General features: G+C 40.2%; 2 protein-coding genes across 8 annotated transcripts in view; both read right to left on the bottom strand.

The window, feature by feature from the left end:
* Positions 1–2,461: 2,461 nt before the first annotated feature.
* RNF7 (ring finger protein 7) lies at positions 2,462–8,868 on the bottom strand. Of its 4 annotated transcripts, XM_045503443.1 has the most exons (4): positions 8,592–8,864; positions 4,934–4,981; positions 3,572–3,695; positions 3,062–3,399 (listed from the first exon to the last, which is right to left on the bottom strand). In XM_045503443.1, the coding sequence occupies exons 1-4, from the start codon at positions 8,764–8,766 to the stop codon at positions 3,381–3,383; spliced, it is 366 nt and encodes a 121-aa protein (XP_045359399.1). In that variant the 5' UTR covers positions 8,767–8,864; the 3' UTR covers positions 3,062–3,380. The 4 variants fall into 4 exon arrangements, with proteins under 4 accessions (XP_045359402.1, XP_045359400.1, XP_045359399.1 ...); XM_045503446.1 differs by lacking the exon at positions 3,572–3,695 and having other exon boundaries at positions 2,462–3,399; positions 8,599–8,860; XM_045503444.1 differs by lacking the exon at positions 3,572–3,695 and having other exon boundaries at positions 2,462–3,399; positions 8,592–8,858.
* A 5,047-nt stretch (positions 8,869–13,915) lies between these two features.
* Positions 13,916–19,332, bottom strand: part of LOC123611479 — a 52,177-nt gene continuing 46,760 nt past the window's right edge. For 2 of the 4 annotated variants that reach the window (XM_045503447.1, XM_045503451.1), the window contains one exon: positions 14,201–14,740. In XM_045503447.1, coding sequence (XP_045359403.1) covers positions 14,556–14,740 — 185 coding nt within the window. In that variant the 3' untranslated portion in view covers positions 14,201–14,555. The other 2 variants (XM_045503448.1, XM_045503450.1) reach the window with 2 other exon arrangements.

The raw sequence follows: 19,332 nt of genomic DNA on the forward strand, positions 1-19,332 counted from the left end.
TAGAATATACTTTCCTTTTACTTGTATTTTATAATTCAGTTATTTTATATTTACATATTACAATTATTATATACACTTTAATTATGTGTTAGTTATGAATTTCAGGATAGTAATGAGGACACAGTTTATAAAAAGGAATGGGTTTGAGAGGGTAAGATTTACTGATTTAGATGTTACTTGTGATATAAGAATGCACCTTGCATTGATGGAAAATTAAATAGGTGAAGATGACCAACATGTTTCCATTATACTAGCAAAAGAAAATTCAGTATTGTTTAATCCAATGGAAAGAAAAGGCTGTTCAATGTCTAACTTTTGCTTTAGAACTCATAATTAAATGTCACAGTGTGTCTTTCTGATGAAACAATATGTGCTAAACTTTCAGATGGCTATGCAGATGAGCTGATATCACCCCAGGATGGGTAGGATCAGTGCTGCTCTGTCCCAGCCCCTCCTCCTCTTCCACCCTCAGATGGCGATGCGGAGTAGAAACAGAGCTTTGTTCGGCAGTGGGCCTGTGGTTTTGCTGTGTGGAAAATCTACTTATGACTCCATCCTTCACGCTGCATTTACGTTCTGTCCTACTGACTAAAATAACTAGACATTCTTACTGATTTTCTCTTCAGTGCAAAGCCAAATATTCGGTTCACATTTATGGATATATCCTTTTAAAAATGTCAAACAAAAGCTGCTAAAATAGCTCACAGTACAATGATAAGCATTCAAGTGGTCAAACATATTTGTGTATTGTAATTAACTTTTTATCTCATTATTTAATATGCATGTACTACACAATCAGGATTATGAAAGCAAAAGAAGATTCATTTCTAATGGATACATATGTTTCAATAGACTTTACAAAATGAACCATATAAGCAAGTTATTAAATATGACCTGGAAAAGCATCTTCAATAGCAGAACTTGCAAAAGGACACACACACACACCAAACTAAAAAGCCTAAGTAGAACTCAAAAGAAAAATTATTTGAAACTGCTGTCATTAATTTACAAAAAAGAAAAATGATCTGGATAAACTACAAAGATGGGAGCCAATACTCTTTCCAACTACTTCTCTAAGCTGAAACATGGTGCCCCTATTGATTCTTCTTCAACTGAAAATCCCTAAAAAGGGGCACCTGAGTGGCTCAGTCGATTGAGCAACCGACTTCGGCTCAAGTCATGATCTTGCAGTCCATGAGTTCTAGTCCCACGGGCATCAGGCTCTGTACTGACAGCTTGGAGCCCGGAGCCCGCTTTGGATTCTGTGTCCCCCCCCTCTCTCTGCCCTTAACCCACTCACATTCTGTCTCTGTCTCTCTCAAAAATAAATAGACATTAAAAAGATTAAAAAAAAAAAAAAAAAAAAGCAAAGAAAGAAAATCCCTGAAAAAATAAGCATATATAGAATGTGTTGTGATACATGGTTTGGGGCAGAAGTAGTGAAGTAACTACATCTAAGCAGGGTGACTTTCCCACTTGTCTCATTCCTCTTAGTCTGCACTTACATATTGCCCCTCAACTCTGTGGTTTCAGCAGGTGTTCACTGAAGACACACATTCACCATATGTAAACTTACATAAACCTCTTCAAAGTCTTTGCTGGACTGTACTTATAGCTCTAGTCACAGTTTTCTGTAAGATATGATTATGTTAATCACATGGTTAAGTTTAGGAAAACTTGATAGTATTATACTTAATATTATAGGATAAAAAGGTGCTTTATTTACCCCCATATGGTAATTAATTTTCTCAGTAAACTGTGAAAAAATGCATACTAAAGCAAGTTTCCAGAGAAATCAGATTAGTATGAAATACAAAAACCAATATGAAAGCCTATGAATTCTAGTAGTTAAATTATATTTTAACATTCTTTTATGTATCTGCATCACTTAGATATAAGAAGATTCAGATTGACAAACTGAAGAAGTGAATGATAAAGATTTATTTTTCAAAATTCATAGCTTGTGGCCTTTATTATGGAATAATTCAAAATAAACTTGTGGTCCATAAACTGTTACCAGATAACCTCCATTAAATGTGAATGAGTTTGATAAAATTTAAGTATTTTCTCATACTTCTACATTTCCAGGTAATAAACTTTAAATTTTATTACTACCAAATAAGAGTATATGAATATTTTTTCAAATTAAAGCATTCACTTGACATATTAGCTTATTAACATGAAGCTTAAAGTTGTACATAAAATTGTAATAATGATGGGGAGCCTGGGTGGCTTAGTCGGTTGGGCGTTTGATTTCGGCTCAGGTAATGATCTCACAGCTCGTGAGTTCGAGACCCGTGTCAGGCTCTGTGCTGACAGCTCAAAGCCTGGAGTCTCTTCAGATTCTGTGTCTTTCTCTCTCTCTCTCTGCCCCTCCCCTGCTCACACTCTGTCTCTGTCTCTCAAAAATAAATAAACATTAAAAAAAAATAAAAAAAAATTGTAATAATGACAATTCAAATGAAGTAAACAGAATAAACCATTTATTAAAACACTGTGTAATAAAATAAACCTTTTGACCCAGTGCTACAGTGGTAAACATTTTCCCCTCATTAACATTCCACCTAAAACAGTTAAATTACAACATAATCTGACCAGAACAAATACTTCTGTTCTTTACCATTCAATGCTTGGACAGTGAGGTGAGTGCAGATTTAGGTTTTCTTTATGAACCAAAGATAGAGGATAATAGCCTAAAAGACAACCACAATTCCATATGCCTGAAGATTAAATTTTATTTACCCTGTTCACTGGTCCAAACTTAAAATTTTCATTATATCATACAAAGACTTCATGAATCACCCCCTCCCAGCCAAAAATAAATATGAGGAACAAATTAAGGATAAGAGTTGGGTTTTAAACTGCACTTTATTTGTTTCTGTAACATTGTCTTTTTTTTTTTTAACTGATCAACTATAAGCATGCAACAAGTTCTCTTCTGAATGGAACTGCTTCCACAACCCCCTGGATACCAATAAGCAAATTATAAAGTCATTAAATTTGTAGCTCTCTCCTCCTTTAAAGCACTTCTAAGCAGTGTGTGGGATACATACCACAGAGGTAGGAAAGACCATCTTTAATAAATTATCTTCTTAATTGTAGAGAATTTCTGAAAATAAAACAAAATGCTAAGCCATGCCTTTGATGAGTACCAAAGGACCACAGAGCCATCTCCTCCTATTTGAAGAATTAGTTCCCTGGAGTGTTCTGGCCTTTGTAGGGCACTTGATAACAAGATCCACCAGGGCTCCAAACAAATGCACTAAGAAAGCCTCCACTCTCATTTGCCGATTCTTTGGACCACCCAATCCTGCTGGCAGAGAGGGCAGCGATTGTTCTGTTTCACCCACAGGGACATGCAGCAATTGTGGAAGGAATGATTACATTCTCCCCAGACCACTGAAAGGAAAAAAAAAAAAAGAATACTTGACATTACATATTTTAATTTAAATTATCCAACTCAAAATTACAGGTTATTTTATATTACGAAGAATAATCATGATTCATAATCTTGAATAAAGATGGCTAATTAGTCAACATTTTTTCTACCTATAAAGAAGTAACAACTTACCTGTGTAAACCACACTTAAGAAGTGAGATGAGGCGCTGTGACTGGGGGACTTTTTCATCATTGTTTAGAGTCTGTGAGTGATGTGGTGGCCCCCAGCCCCTACACAGCTCCACATGCTGTCTTCCTGAAGTTAGGAGATTAAAGAACTTGAGCCTTCCTTAGATCCCAGACCTTCTCAGTCAAAGACTGACCTTGGAGACCTTTTGATCTTTATTTTATTGAAAAATATCCTCCTGATATTTATTTACCAACATGAGTTTTCAGTTCATAGTAATCTGTTATAAATAGATGACATACTTCTAAACATTATCAGCTGTACATCTACTCAGTTATTTTCTAGAAGTGTTGATGTCATCCGTAAGCAGTGCAATTCCTCATGTGACAAACACATGAACTTTTCAAAGTGGCTGGCTAGAAACCGAGGACTTTCTGTGATCAAAGAAAGGTGCCCTAAACCTCACAATTCTCAAGTTAAATATTTCTTAAACCAAGGGCAATCTCCCATTATCTGAAATGCAATCTCAAATGTGGGCTTTATTTGTCCCTTGCTTGACCTATATGATAACAGAACAATGAAAGAACATGGAAAAAAAGAAAAAAATAACCAACTTCTTATGAAAACTGGCTACAGGGAGTAGGAAGCAAAAGGAAATCACTGTGTTTCAGGAGGAAGAAACAGGATTTGATAAATACTGAATAAATCATTATTAAAAAGCTATATATAAACAACGCAAACACAAAGTACAAAGTTAACCTTTCATTTTCAGAAAAGCTTTTATACATAGCAATCTAGAAGTGATGACTTCAAGAACTAGGACATAAAAACCTTTGAACTGCTTAAAATATTTATCCTAAAACAACTTTTGTAGTCCCAGGCTATTAGCAAAATTCAACAGATTTCCATATACAAACTATATTGCAAAAGAGAGCACTTAGAATTTTTTCTATGTTGGCTGAAAAGTTAAATACTGAATAATAACAGTACTGAAAACTGCAATGCTTTATTAGAATAAAACCCTACCAAATCTGACCTATAACACAGTTAAAATTTAAATGACATTTTGGTAATCCCTTACAACTTTCTTAACAGAAAAGAATTATTTCTTTGTTGATTATCAAATATTTACTATGGCCATGTCTGGAATATATAATCAATTCTTCTTAATTACAGGCAATAAAAGAACTTGCAGATTAATTCCATTAAGGCCTTTTGAGAACTAACACATTTTACATTAATAATAGATCACTGCTTTACAGTTTATTTTTATGTATTGATAAAGTCAATCTTAATCACAAATTCGAACATCCCCACTGAGAGAAAACCTTCAGTTGAAAAAGCAAGAGAATGAAATTACAACATACCAACACAATCCTCTTGTTTGTTTTCAGCTTGACATCTAAGACAGGCATCTAAAAGTAAACAAATAGCAATTCTCATTCTGATGCTCAGAATGAAATTTCTAAAACCCAGACACTTCAAAGTCAAATAAAAGCCCAAAGGGTTAGAGATGGAGATAAAAGATTCAAACTATTTATCTCTCATCTAAACATAACTGTTTAAAGATGAATAAAGTGCAAGGCACTCTACTCATTTACTTATGACCAGGAGCAATTTCACATGGGTTACCGACCCTCTATTTTCACCAGCTCTGATAAAAAGGTGTCCCCGAGGTGGATTCAACCACCAGAGAAAACTATGCCATACTTCATTATATTAGAACCACCAGAGAAAACTATGCCATACTTCCTATAAGCTCACTGGGCATGCTCACATAGATCAACCTTGGGGGTAGCTTATTTTCAAGACACCTTTTAAACGTAAGCCATGCATATAAATTGGTATTTGCCTGTACACACGTACAGAAACTCTAGAAGAATATCAAGTAACTGATAATAAAGTCTACCTAAGAGAAGATGGAATGGGAAGCAGTCTTCATTGTATAGTTTCTTAAAATTCTGAATTTTGTGACTGTATGATCTATATAAAAATTAAATTAAAATTAATTTTTAAAGAACCTCTTAAATACTAGATTCTCTCTCTCTCTCTCTCTCTCTCTTTTTTTTAAGAAAATGCTCCTTCTACAAATATGTCTGAGTCCAAAGCATTTATCCAACAATGGCAATGTATTTTAATAATTTACTTGGGAGTGCATTTTAGGAATGGGAACCTAAAGGGTATATTAGTTTTCAAAATTTAATCTATACTACTATTTGCTTGATGAAGGAGGTACTATAGGATATTTTAGGGACCAATGAAATGGATTCATTCACTAGCTGGAAGAGGAGTCCAAAATGGGTAAAAGGAAGTTCAAACCAACAACAACAACAAAATAGTTTTTAACATAAATTAGAGAAAAAGAATTCTGTAAAAATAGATACACGGTGGAGCTGAAGCCTGGTCCTTTTCTTAACACTGGATTATGCTCAGGCATTTGTTTGCTCCTCTCTGCATGCTCTTACCCTAAAAAAAACACACCACCCTGGCCACTTCGGTGTGGACTGAAAACAACCACTGCCTCCTGAGGCTTTCTTCAATCCCACAATTACTGAGTATCTGCTCTGTATATGGAGTTATGCACTGGGGACACCAAAATGACCAAGTCTGGGTCCCTGGTCTCACCAGGAAATGGGGAGGTAGGCAGGCAAACAACTAAATATCATAAGGATCATGATATAAGGGTGAAGACACAGCTCTGGTTCTGTATAATCACAGAATTACAGTCTGTGTACCCAACTACCTCTTTCACAAATTAGGAAAACAAGACTCCAGAAGGTATGTCAAATGTCCAAGTTAACATAAATAGCCATGAAGGGTTACTCTGGCTCTTTAGAACGCAGCAGTACTAGCAAACCTATTTTCCTCTTCTTCAACACTTGCTCACTGTGCCATCTGCTCCTTTCAGAATGAAGGAAACCAGAGAGTGTTAACCGCATCAGAATGGGCTGACAGGCAAATCTTGGGTCAAGAAGTCGTAACAAATCATTTAGGTGTATGAGAGGAATTTGAAAAATTAAGGAATTAAGTGGCCTCTTTTGCAGAATCTAGGAATCTCGGGATTATGACTGACATTTGATTTAGACTCATTATCAAAACCCAAACTAAATCTATAAAACGTCCTAAAGTTTTAGATCAAAGAAAAAAATTCTTTTCACGATATTCCTAAAATCTAAAACAAAACATTTCTAAGGAGCACAATAACAGTAACTCCTTTTAGAATGATGCTAACTAGGGTTAGCTTGGGAAGTCTGAAAAACAAACTTCCTTCTGCTGTCACCTGACCACTAAATGGATTTTAACACCTCATAAAGAAAATACAAAGGTCTAGTCCAGAACACTTTGCTGAACTCAAAGTACAGCTGTTGCAAATCTGCAAAATTAATCCACAGTAGCAGAACACTTGCTATAATTAGAAAGCTAATGTGAATGTGAAACATTTATAGCCCATATTTTGACTTACTCCAAATATCCCAGTAAAGTTTATGTGTTGCAAAGATGTCAACCATTACTCTGAATTCTGCATTTCTACCTACAGATCTAAAATTTTTCTTTGCGTAGAAATATAAAACACACTTTTCAGGAACATTCTTCATTTTGAACTAAAGGATATTTAGGGGATAAAATTTTTAGCAAAGCTTGTCTTGCAAAAGAAGAAAAGATTAAGTTGCCTGGATAAGTTAACAACGCCACCCAAACTGGAAATTATGATTCTAGTTCTTAAGTAAGGGGTGGGGTAAGGGGGCTGTATTGCAGGCCAATAAGCTAGGTACTTTTAAGACCTAATATGCAAAACAAGTGGATCATGTCTGAAATCAAGTTCTTTCAAAAGTAAAAAAAATCTGAATCCCTTTGCTGTAAATCCTCTTTGAAGCAAGTCCTCACGAATAAAAAACAAGTGTGTACTAAAAAGTGTAAATTGAAAAAAATCTCTTGATTCTGGTAGGTTTAAATTTCATCCCTTGAGAAATTCTGTTTATTTTCTCCAATTCTGTCATTTTTCAGAGCAAGACACAAAGTTTTCAAGCTATACAACCTCAGTTTTCACCTACCCCCAAGAAACAAAATTAAGATTCTCTCTCAGTAGTTTTAAATGCTCTGTTTAAAAATATAACTGGCATTTCGAATAGCATCTCTTTTTCAAGGCGGTCTGAGATCTTAAAAAAGACAGGATATAAAATATAAAAGGATGAAGCTGTTCTGAAAGGTTTCGCGTGGCCCAGTAGTTTTATTCGAAATATCACAGAAAGAAGTTAAGACTTATTTGTACAACAGGGCTCTCCACAAAGGCCTGACTCAGAGCAGGGCAGGATCTTCAGAAAATGGCATCCTTTGATAGGAGGGGCCAGAAAAAGTTTTATGTTTCTGAATAAAGGGCTTACATTCTTCAACTCCCGTGAACCTTAAAAATATTCGTGAACCACACTGTATCCCCCTTCAAGACAAGCGAGTGCCATCTGACCCATCCTGAAACATCCAGAGTTAAAAGCCGGCAGAATAGCAGTCGCTAATTCGGAAATGGCAATGGCTAGGAACATTTTCTTCCTTTCGCCTCTCAAGAGCGAACTGAGGGTGTCGTTTCTGTGGAGGATGACTCCAGAGCATCACTTTGGTGCGTGACCACAACCATTAAAGTGCCCTACTTATTCAGGGCCTTTACCCTGACCCCTTTGCGGTTTGCTTTTAGACATGGAGCTGGCCAAACAAACCCAAGTGGCTTCTCCCAGCGGCCAACAAATCATCCAGTTTTATTTCCTTGGCCACACCCATCACTACGAGAAATTACCTTAATTCCTCAGCTCACTGCCCGTTTCTATCCCTAGAATACCAGGTCCGGGCGCTGGGCGCCTGCTGAGCCCCAGGCGACGGCAGCAGCAGCCCTCGGGCCAGCAGCACCGGTGGCTCCCGGCATTCCCGCCCCCACTCCTCTGGACTGGGGTCTCTCCCAGCCTTCGCCCGTCCTCCACGCCCAGAATCGGCCCGCGGAGGCCGTAGTTCGGCCCCGGCCTCGCGTGCAGCGCTTACCCATCACCTGGACCCTGCAGATGGCGCACGTATCGCACTCCACGTCCCAGCTCCACATGGCCACCGCGTTCCACTTCTTGAGGGAGAACATTTTGTCGCCTCCTGACTTGGAGCCTGCGCTCCCGGAGTGAGAGGACAGGGCGCAGGGCTCCTCGCCGTCTTCCACGTCGGCCATGGCGGCGGCGCGGAGCGACAGCGGAGACGTTAAGTCGGGGTAGGCGGGCGGCTATGGCGGCTCTGTGGGGCCGCCCGGCGGGCCCACAGCGCCGCCTGCAGGCCGCGGGCCACCGCGGTGCCTACGACAAGGACCGCCCGGATTGGCTGGCGCGGCCCAGTGACGTCACATGACGCTAGCGCTCTGGCGCAATTCTCCCTGCACCTCGGCGCTCTGGGGCAACCCCGAGGGCTGAGGGCCTCTAGGGAGTCTCCGTTGTGAACCCCGGGCGGAGTGCTGTTGAGTGTTGCTCTCCCGTGCTCCGGAGCACACTGTGCAGGCATCAGATGCCTTGCTGTGTGACTTCGTGAAACTTACCACTCTCACAAATTATCTTGTTAATATAACCATTTGTCTCGTTCCCCCCCTCCCACTCCCCGCCCCGCGACTCGTAAACTCTTTCAGAGCTGGGACCAGGTCTTTAACACCACCTTCTTCTTGGTATCTAAGAAACGTCTGGCCTCAGAAGTCCTGAGAAACCTGGTTCAGTGGTTCTCAAACTTTTGGGGCTCAGGACCCCGTTATACTTAAAAATTATTAGGACCTTAAAGAGACTTTATGTAAGATGCATATATTTGCTTTTTAATAAATTTTAATTGAGTGAAAAGAGAGAAATCGCTCTGAATACTGTTATGCAAATAGTTTTGACCTATTGGTCCCCTGGAAGGATGCCAAGAACCCTGGCATCCAGTCTCCGAAAACCTCTGATCTAGTTTGACCTCCTCCTTTTAATAAGGTCCAGAAAAGTAATTTAAGGAGTACACTGTTGTTACGTGAAGCTGACAGTTATGAAACGTGGGTTCTTCTACTTTTAGCCCGGGGTCATGTTCTTCCGTTTTCTCAAGCAAAGCAGACAACATCTTCATTTAAAAGATAAGAACGCTGAGGTAGTGAACGCCCAAGGAGATGCCTGATCACCACCACCACCTAGTGGTGGACACCTGTTACCAAAGGTTTGGAATTCAGAACATCCGATCTCCTCTTAATGGGCCTCTCAGCATCTCTTGGTCTCCTGATACTGGGCCTTGTGCCTGGATAGGAGCTAACCAAACTCAAGGAGTTTGGCAGAGGATACAAGGATGCATAAATATGTAAAAATGGAAATATGGACACAGGGTCACATTTGGCTAGATGCTATGTGTGCTGCTTGTTGAGTGGAATGTGAAGTGCTGTGAAGGACAGAGATAATGCTGAGGACTGATGCTGTCAGGAAAAGCCTCATGGAAGAGGTCAAGTTTGAACTGGGGGGAGATGGGAGGCCCTCCAGACCAGGAAATGAGTGAAGAAAGCACTCCTCTCCCAAGCTGTCAGCCAGAGCAGAGCAGTAGAAGTGGTGGCAGATGTTAATCTGACCACACTAACTTTATGAGCCAGATAAAAATGCTTGTAAACAAACCCAGATGAACCATACAAAACACATGTTCTGTTCATGTTAAACGACCACACATCAGACTAGAGACGGCTCTAAATGCAGACATCTAACAAAGGAGGAAGGCCGGTACTAGACAAGGATAAAATGCACTCTGCTGTTGGGAACGGGGCGGTTTGAAAGAAAAAGGAGAGACATGCAGTTGAAATGCTGAAAACTCATGGACACTCTTTTTTCCCTACACTTTAACATCTCTTCAACTGGACAGAACTTCCCCTACCTGCTCCGGCTGGATTGCTCTCTGTACTGAGGAAAAACGTACTCATCTTTGTGTCTTCACTCACTGCTCTTTGCCAACATATATTCATATAATATTTCTGGGAAATCACAGCACTTACTGTACTCTTTTGTCGCCAGGTCACATAGCAACCAAAAACGGCTATTACTGATGTTTATCAAACAATTTAAGTGTTTGTTTTTTAAAAGTTTATTTATGTATTTTGAGAGAGAGCGTGCACAAGCAGGGCAGGGCAGAGAGAGAGAGAGAGAGGGAGAGAGAGAATCCCAAGCAGGCTCCACACCGTCAGTGCAGAGCCCCCATGGGATTCTCTCTCTCCCCCTCTCTCTGCCCCTCCCCTGCTTGCACGTGTGCATGCTCATGCTCTCTCTCAAATAGACATTAAAAAAAATGAAAGAAATTTAAATTGACAGCTCATAAATGATAAAAATGTTAAAATAGTAAAATGATCTACAATGAAAAAAAGCAAGTACTGTTAATAGACTCTCCAGAAATTCCTATACATGTACAAACAGATATATAATACAACTCATTTAAAAATTTTTAATTGTGATAAAATACACACAATGAAGTTTATCACTATTTTGTGTAGAATTCCATAGTATTAGGTACATTTACATTGTCAAAGTTTACATTTACATTTACAAAGTCCAGAACTTTTTCATCTTCTAAAATGGAAACTATATTCATCAAACAATTTTCTATCTGCCCTTCTTCTCTCAGGAGCCAGCATTTTACCTGATTTCTGAGTTTGATTATCCAAGGTATCTCATATAAGTGGAATCGTACAGTATTTATCTTCTTGTGACTGGTTTATTTCATTTAGCACAGTGTCTTCAAGTTTCATCCATGTTGTAGCATGTTTCAGAATTTCCTTTTTATTTATCTATTTTTTAAAGTTTATTTATTTTTGAGAGAGAGACAGAGCACGAGCAGGGGAGGGGCAGAGAGAGAGAGTGAGACGCAAAATCTGAAGCAGGCTCCAGGCTCTGGGCTGTCAGCACAGAGCCCGACTCGGGGCTCAAAGTCATGAACGGTGAGATCATAACCTGAGCCAAAGTCGGATGCTTAATTGACTGAGCCACCCAGGTGCCCCAATTTCCTTCCTTTTTAATGTTTAGTAATATTCTATTGTGTGGACAGTCCACATTTTGCTGATCCATTCATCCATCAATAGACATTTGAGTTACTTGCACATTTTGACTATTGTGAATAATGCCACTGTAAACATGAGTGTACAAATATCTCTTCATAACCCTGCTTTCAATTCTTTTGGGTATATACCCAGAAGTGGGATTGTTGGTACATATTACATATTACAACATTTTTCATATGAGTTTTTTTTGCACATATTATTCTCTAGCCTGCTCTTTTTGTGTAGTATGAGAGGACACTTTCCACATAAGCACTTCCATATGCACAGTATTCTTGATGGTTGCACAGCATTGCCCCATTTCTCTGAGGATTTCTCTGAGAATCCTTTGAGAGACATTTAGCTGTTTCCAACGTATAATAAGCAGTGCTGCAGTGAACATCATTATAAATATTTTCTAACTCATCTGTGAGAGTATATATGTAAAATAATTTTCTAGAAGTAGAATGGCTAGGCCAAAAGTTATGTATTTTTAATTTTGATAGACGTTGTCAAAAGACTTCTAAAGAGGCACAAAGATTTTACACTCCGACCCAGTGGATGTCTGTGGCAGATTTCAAAAAGGTCTTTTTTTTTTAAGCAGGAACAATTTCTCAGGAGGCCTCACACACTGGATGTGTAAGTTCTGAAGATCTGTTATTTCAACTCTTACACTCTATTATTGTTTACTTTTAACGGATGAGAATCTTGTCTTCCTAGCTAGATGCTAAGATATTTAAGGGTGGACATAATTTACTCTACCCATCCTCAACTCCACAGATAGTTTGGTTCCACAGACCTGCCAGAACTTGTTACATTTGTATATAATACGAATGACAGTCTTGCCTTTTAAAAAATAACTTTAATTGGGGCGCCTGGGTGGCGCAGTCGGTTAAACGTCCGACTTCAGCCAGGTCACGATCTCGCGGTCCGTGAGTTCGAGCCCCGCGTCAGGCTCTGGGCTGATGGCTCAGAGCCTGGAGCCTGTTTCCGATTCTGTGTCTCCCTCTCTCTCTGCCCCTCCCCCGTTCATGCTCTGTCTCTCTCTGTCCCAAAAATAAATAAACGTTGAAAAAAAATTTTTTTTTAAATAATAACTTTAATTAGTTAATTAATTAATTTTTTTAAGTAGGCTTCACACAGAGCCCAGTGCCCAACACAGTGCCCAACACAGAGTGCCCAACACAGAGCCTGAACTCACAACTCTGAGATCAAGACCTGAGCTGAGATCAAGAGTCAGACAGCTAATTGAGCCACCCAGGTGCCCCTATTTAATTTAATTTAATTTAATTTAATTTAATTTAATTTAATTTAATTTAATTTTAAACAGGCTCCACACCCAACGTGGGGCTTGAACTCATGATCCTGAGATCAAGAGTCTCATGCCTTCCCAGTTGAGCTAGTCAGGCACCCCGACAGTCTTGTTTGTTGTGATTTTTTTTTTAACTTCAAAAATGAAGAGGTCTTAAGTCTTTTTTTTTTTCTTTCTTTTCCTTTTTTCTTGTGTAGCTGTTCCAAGTGAAATAACTGGAAACATTCAATTCTAACATCAACAATAATAGTAGCCACTAATATTTATATTTGAGCATGCACTATGAAACAAGTATTGTCCCAAAATGCTTGACATGTTTCATCTCATGAGACAGGTGCTATTCTTATCTGTATCTTGCGTCAGGGAAAACTGAGGCTCAGCGAGGCCCACTGACTTGGCTAATGTCACACACCTGGAAAGCAGCAGTTTTTCAGAAAATTTCAGTCCATTTCATTCCCCAGTCCATGTTTTTCATCCCTGCACCATATTGTCATACATATGACTTTCAACTAATCCAACTTATCATCCATACATCGGTCAACCGTACCTCTTGCCTTTCCCATGGAGCAGATATCTTCGTGGGGCGGGGGGATAAAGTGATTAGAAGTTTCCTCATTTGGGGAAGATCCCCATTTTGGGAGATGCTGTCTTTCAGAAAGTGGTTATTACTTCCAAATACTCCTATTGTTCCCAACTATAGATATACTTATGGAAGTAGTTTCTTTCTTTCTTTCTTTCTTAAAGATCACGACTTCCTTTATTTTTTTTTTTTTTTAATTTTTTTTTTCAACGTTTATTTATTTTTGGGACAGAGAGAGACAGAGTATGAACGGGGGAGGGGCAGAGAGAGAGGGAGACACAGAATCGGAAACAGGCTCCAGGCTCTGAGCCATCAGCCCAGAGCCTGACGCGGGGCTCGAACTCCCGGACCGCGAGATCGTGACCTGGCTGAAGTCGGACGCTTAACCGACTGCGCCACCCAGGCGCCCCAACGACTTCCTTTAAATTATAAATTTCACATGCACATAAGAAGCCCCAGAGAAGAATCCTACCTATTTTTACTAAGGCCAACTTGTGAAACCCACATTTTTGAAAATGACAAGCATAATAGGATTAACACTACTTGGAACTTTCATAAAATAGTCATCAAAATTTAGAACTTGAAAGAGGCACGGTTCCAGTGAAAACTATTATTATTGAACAAGCAATATCTTTCTAGGCTATGAAGATAGATAGCACCCATAAAAAGATATGGCATCCACATTCAGTTTTTAGCCTGTGAAATAATGAACAAGAATCACAAATTAAAAAAAAAAAAGGAAGTTCAACTTCATACAATAAAGAGCAAACATATGTAAATCATTACCCCCTAATAGATCCCACATGCTTCATAAATAGTTTGAGTAAATTCACCATTTCAAATCCACAATAAGCTAACAGGAACCAGGATTTGGGTGGGAAGTGGGAAAGCTGAAGACAGGAGGCAAGATTTGCACTAACATTTGAGGGAACTATGTTGTTCCCTTACTACTTGTCCTTTGTACAATCATCATCCATCACAAGGATACTGTTACCCAGAACCAAAATTCTCATGATTTTATCAAGTGCAAAATCTGCTGAGGATGGCATCTACCCCAGTTTAGTGCCCAGGAATCCATACAGCACTCCCCTGGTGGCTGAAATTCACAGACACAGACATCCGAGAGCATACCTTTTTCTTCTTTTTACAGGTAATACTAGATTTCTTGCTATTTTTCCAAATAGATCTGAAGGTTTCTGAAGATATTTGAGGAGTGACTGTAATTTTTAAGACTGGACGTTTACCTGATGGGGGAAAGAACATAATAGTAAATGCGTAAGATATTTCACAAATCCGTTTAATGGAGTAAGTCTGGGGCTTCTGAGAGGGGCATTCTCCCACATTCTTATTAACTGGGCAATATTCCTTTCACTTAATACCTTTTCCCTATATCTATATCTATATAGTTGTTTCTGTATTTATTTTGAGAGGGGGAGAGGCAGACAGAGAGGGAGAGAGAGAATCCCAAGCAGGCACCACACCCTGTGGGGAGTCTGATGCCCAACGTGGGGCTTGATCTCACAAGGTCATGATCTGAGCCAAAATCAACAGTTGGAGGCTCAACGGACTGAGCCACCCAGGCACCCCTCCTTCTTAATGTGAGTGATCCATAACAATTTATTTCTGTAATAACTTCTTACCCTAGTCCTTTCTTTTCCATTCCTACTGTCATATGTTTACCTGGATAATTCCAGTGGCCTTCTAACTGGTCTTCCTAGCCTCAGACTTTCCCAGCCCCAAATCCATTCTGGGCTCTACTTCCAGATTAATCATCTGAAAGTGAAATTCTAATCTTGTCTTTCATTGCCTCTAATACTTTATTGGCTCATCTTCTTTTTTTTTTTTTTTTTTTTTTTTTGAGGGGGAGAGATTGAGCATGAGTAGGGAAGGGACAGAGAGAGAATCCTAAGCAGGCTCTGCACTGTGAGTGCAGAGCGAGATATGGGGCTCGAACTGTGAGATCACGACCTGAGCAGAAATCAAGAGTCACCACTTAACCAACTGACCTACACACGCTCCCCTGGCCCTTCATCTTTAGTGGATCTCTTTTGGTTTTTCTTGTCCAGTTTGCATTTTAGCTTCTTTCTGGAACAGAATCTCGAATTTACTTTGGGGTTCCACTCCCCTGTGCTCTCAGGGTAGACAGGCACATAACCCAAATCTGATCAATTAGTGGATTTATTCTCCCTGGCACAGTGATGTGTTAACAGCTATGCATGTGACTCATGATGGTCCAATGAAATCAGGAGAAAGGCTCTTTGTTAGATTAAACTTGCACAATGTAAACTTCTAGCTAGTGCTACCCAACTTGCCACTGTGCGGGAAGAACCTGCTTGAGAATATAGTCAACACAGAGGCAGAACTTCCAGGAGATGAAGGCAGGTAGTGTTATTTGAGCCCCTGAATCCACCTGGACCTGTAGCTAGAACCACCCATGGGCTTTTAGTTATATGGGTCAACAATTTGTGTGTGTGTGTGTGTGTGTGTGTGTGTGTGTGTGTGTGTATGTGTGTGTGTACTTAAATCAGTTTGAGTTGGTCTTGTATCACTTGAGACCAAGATTTCTCACTGATTTTCCTATAAAGACCTGCAATATTGTGATTAGAAGAAATATATATTTGGTCATTCATATTTCTCATATATATTTGGTCTTTGTCCGTGGTTCCTGGCTCCCAAACCCTTGGAATTTCCTGAGCAATAAGAGCAATGGGAGCATCTTTTCTTGTAAGATTTGGTCTCTTAGGTGTGTGTAGGGGAATGGGTGAAATAGGTGACGGGGGTTAAAAAGTACACATCACGATGAGCACTGAGTAATGTAGAGAATTGTTCAATCACTATATGGTACACCTGAAACGAATATAACACTTATGTTAGCCACACTGGAATTCATTTAAAATAGAAGATTTGAAAAATGTAACATTTGGTCCCTTGTTCTCAGTTCACCTTAGAGCCACAAAGGGGAAATGGGTGCCTTATAATTCATAACAAGCCCCTTTCCACCACACCGGAGTTTATGATAATGAGGTGATTTTTGGATAGCACCTAAGGATGGGGCTGGTTGCCAAGGGAAACCAACCATAAATAGAGGGTTAAAACCTTCAGTCCTACCCCCTGATTTCCAGGGAGGGGAAAGGGGCTAGAGGTGGAATCAATCATCAGTGGTCAAGGATTTAATCAATCATGCCTATGTATGAAACCTCCATAAAAACCCAAAGGACAGGATTCAAAGAGCTTCCAGGTTGGGAAACCAGAATGCTTCTGTGTGCCACCATGCTGGGCCCCAAACTCCATGAGGACAGAGCTCCTTTGTTTGAGACCTCACCCTCTAAATATCTCTTCATCTGGCTATTGATTTAATGTCTTTGTAATAAACCAGTAATCCAGTAAATAAACTGGTTTCCTGAGTCCTATCAGCTGTTCTAGCAAATTAATAAAACTCAAGGAGGGGGTCACAAGAACCTCAGATTTACAGCCTGTCAGTCAGAAGCACAGTAACAACTTGGACTTGTGATTGGTGTCTAAAGTGGTGGTGGAGGGGAGGGGATAGTCTCCCTTAACCTGTAGAATCTAATGGTATCTCCAGATAGGTAGGGTCAGAACTGAGTTGAATTGTAGGACACCCCGCTCACATTTGGCAGTTGTTTCATGGTCAAGGGAAAGACCTACGCCCACACATCAAAACTGAGGTCAGAATAATAAGACTCAAATACCTAGTATGCCATTCCGAGAGCCTGTCAGCCCATCCTTCTTTTATTTCCCATGGCACTTGCCCTTCTCCCCCTTCCTGTTTCTCATCTAGCCAAATGTCCAGGTCCTGCTTGCATTACAGGTGCCTCAAGCTGTAGTTTGTGGAGGCCAGGATACACCAGGAAGAGGCTAGAAGCAGACAGGTAAGTAAGACGTATGGTTGAGAGGAAAATTATGAACCTTAAAAATAGTACTGAATGTCACCTCCAGAGGATCAGTTGAGGTTGAAACATGAAAATGGTTGTAAGGGTGTGAGAACAAATCAGGCTGGGCACAGTAAAAGGTAGTGGAGGGCAAGGTGGATGAATATGGATAAGGGACCAGGAGGTATAAGACAATACAGTTTGTAATTTCAAGGCTTGCAAAGGGCCAGAAACCATGTCGCTGGGGGCTTGAGTCGTACATATGTGCCTGGAAGAGAAGCAAAGTCAGTGTCCTATTTGGATGTTTTCCTCTGGTGAGCGGTGCTTATTGGCACTTGGTGTGCTGGGGTCACTCCATCCTACATACAGGTCATCACAAAAAATCAGGTGTGGTCGCAGATAAAGTTGCTCTGGAACCTCAGGGTGGGGCTGGGCCATAACAAAATCTAGGGCAAGAAGTCTCCCAGGAACATGCCTAGATTGAGAGGTTGAGCAGTAGCCCTTCATGTTCCCTGGGTCTGATTTTGGCCCAGTGTCTTCCATGTTTCCTTGTAGAGCAGCAGGTTATATAGACATAAGTCTGCTAGGTGACATGAGGGGCCATGCCAAATGTCTAATATAGACCTTGGTGTCTCACTTGGGCCACTCCAGAGGGGTCACTGGCTGCAAAGGCCTCTTTGACCACGTCTAGTGTAGAAAGGACCAGTGGACCTATTATTGCAATCTAAAAGAGCTTAAGACAAATACTTCTAGTTCCCTGCCTAATATCTTTTCTGACCTTATTTGCTTTCTTTCTTTCTTTCTTTCTTTCTTTCTTTCTTTCTTTCTTTCTTCTTTATTATTTTCTTCTTTATTTATTTTGAGGGAGAAAGAGGGAGAGGATGTGAGCAGGGGAGGGGCAGAGAGAGGGGAGGAGAGAATCCCAAGCAGGCTCTGTGCTGTCAGCGCAAGCCTGATGTGGGGCTTGAACCCACAAATGGTGAGATCATGGCCTGAACCTAAACCAAGAGTCAGGCGCTTAAATGACTGAGCCACTCAGGTGCCTCTGACCTTATTTTCTAACAGAGCTCACATTTTCCTTATGGCAGCAATGTTCCCAGTTAAAAATTAGGGATGAGCATGTGACATTCTTCTGGCCAACTGCAAATAAGCAAAAGTTGCTGAGGATTTCTGAGATTCCCTCATACAGGTACCAGCACTATCTGGTGCTAGCACTACCAGTACTGCTTCACTGAAAGCCTCCCATCTCCATTCCAGACCAGAAGAAGAAGCCACCTTAAAACTATGAGGATAAAAACCACCTGCTAAGGTGGTTGGTGGAGAAAGAGAAAGGAATGATGTTGGGGCACATCTGTACCTGCTCAGTCTTCCTCTACTTGATTAAGCCACTATAGCTGGTTCTATTCCATGTAGCCAAACATCATCTCTCACTGATGCAGAATTTAACAGCAAATAGGTATAAATCGTCGTCATGGAGAAAAACAAAACTCAGAGTTATTTAAAAAAAAAAAAAGGCAAGCACAAATGTAGAGGAGGACAGAGCTTCAATAGGAAAACAAGGTCTAAAGTCTTGATCACTGTGAAGCCCAGGGAGCAGTGTGGGATGCATGGCTCATCTGTGAGTAGTGCCAGGGGCTGCAAACCACTTAAAACGGGGCCAGCTTAAGGCCTCAGAGGATTCACGTGGCAGCCAAACTCACAAAAGACTGTCATGTTCCCTGAACACCACACTTTTGGTCATCCTTTTCGCTTTTCTTTACAAAACTCTAGCCATACGGCAACGCTCTATAGCATGTGAGGCCTTCAGTTCCTTAGTGGAAGCTGAGGTGATTTCAGATAGTATTAGATATTGACATGGAATTATACAACAATGAATCACATGGTAGAAAGCTATGCACTTGGGGCGCCTGGGTAGCTCAGTCAGGTAAGCGTCCAACTTCAGCTCA

The sequence above is a fragment of the Leopardus geoffroyi genome, chromosome C2 (assembly GCF_018350155.1).
Source record: "Leopardus geoffroyi isolate Oge1 chromosome C2, O.geoffroyi_Oge1_pat1.0, whole genome shotgun sequence".
NCBI classification, from domain to species: Eukaryota; Metazoa; Chordata; class Mammalia; order Carnivora; family Felidae; genus Leopardus; species Leopardus geoffroyi.

Excerpts from the sequence above, each read along its gene's own strand:
- RNF7 (XM_045503443.1), bottom strand. The coding sequence starts at position 8,766 with ATGGCCGACGTGGAAGACGGCGAGGAGCCCTGCGCCCTGTCCTCTCAC. Across the intron at positions 4,982-8,591 it reads CTGCAGGGTCCAGGTGATGG|ATGCCTGTCTTAGATGTCAA; the intron begins GTAAGCGCTGCA and ends GTTTACTTTTAG. Across the intron at positions 3,696-4,933 it reads CAAACAAGAGGATTGTGTTG|GAAGACAGCATGTGGAGCTG; the intron begins GTATGTTGTAAT and ends TCCTAACTTCAG.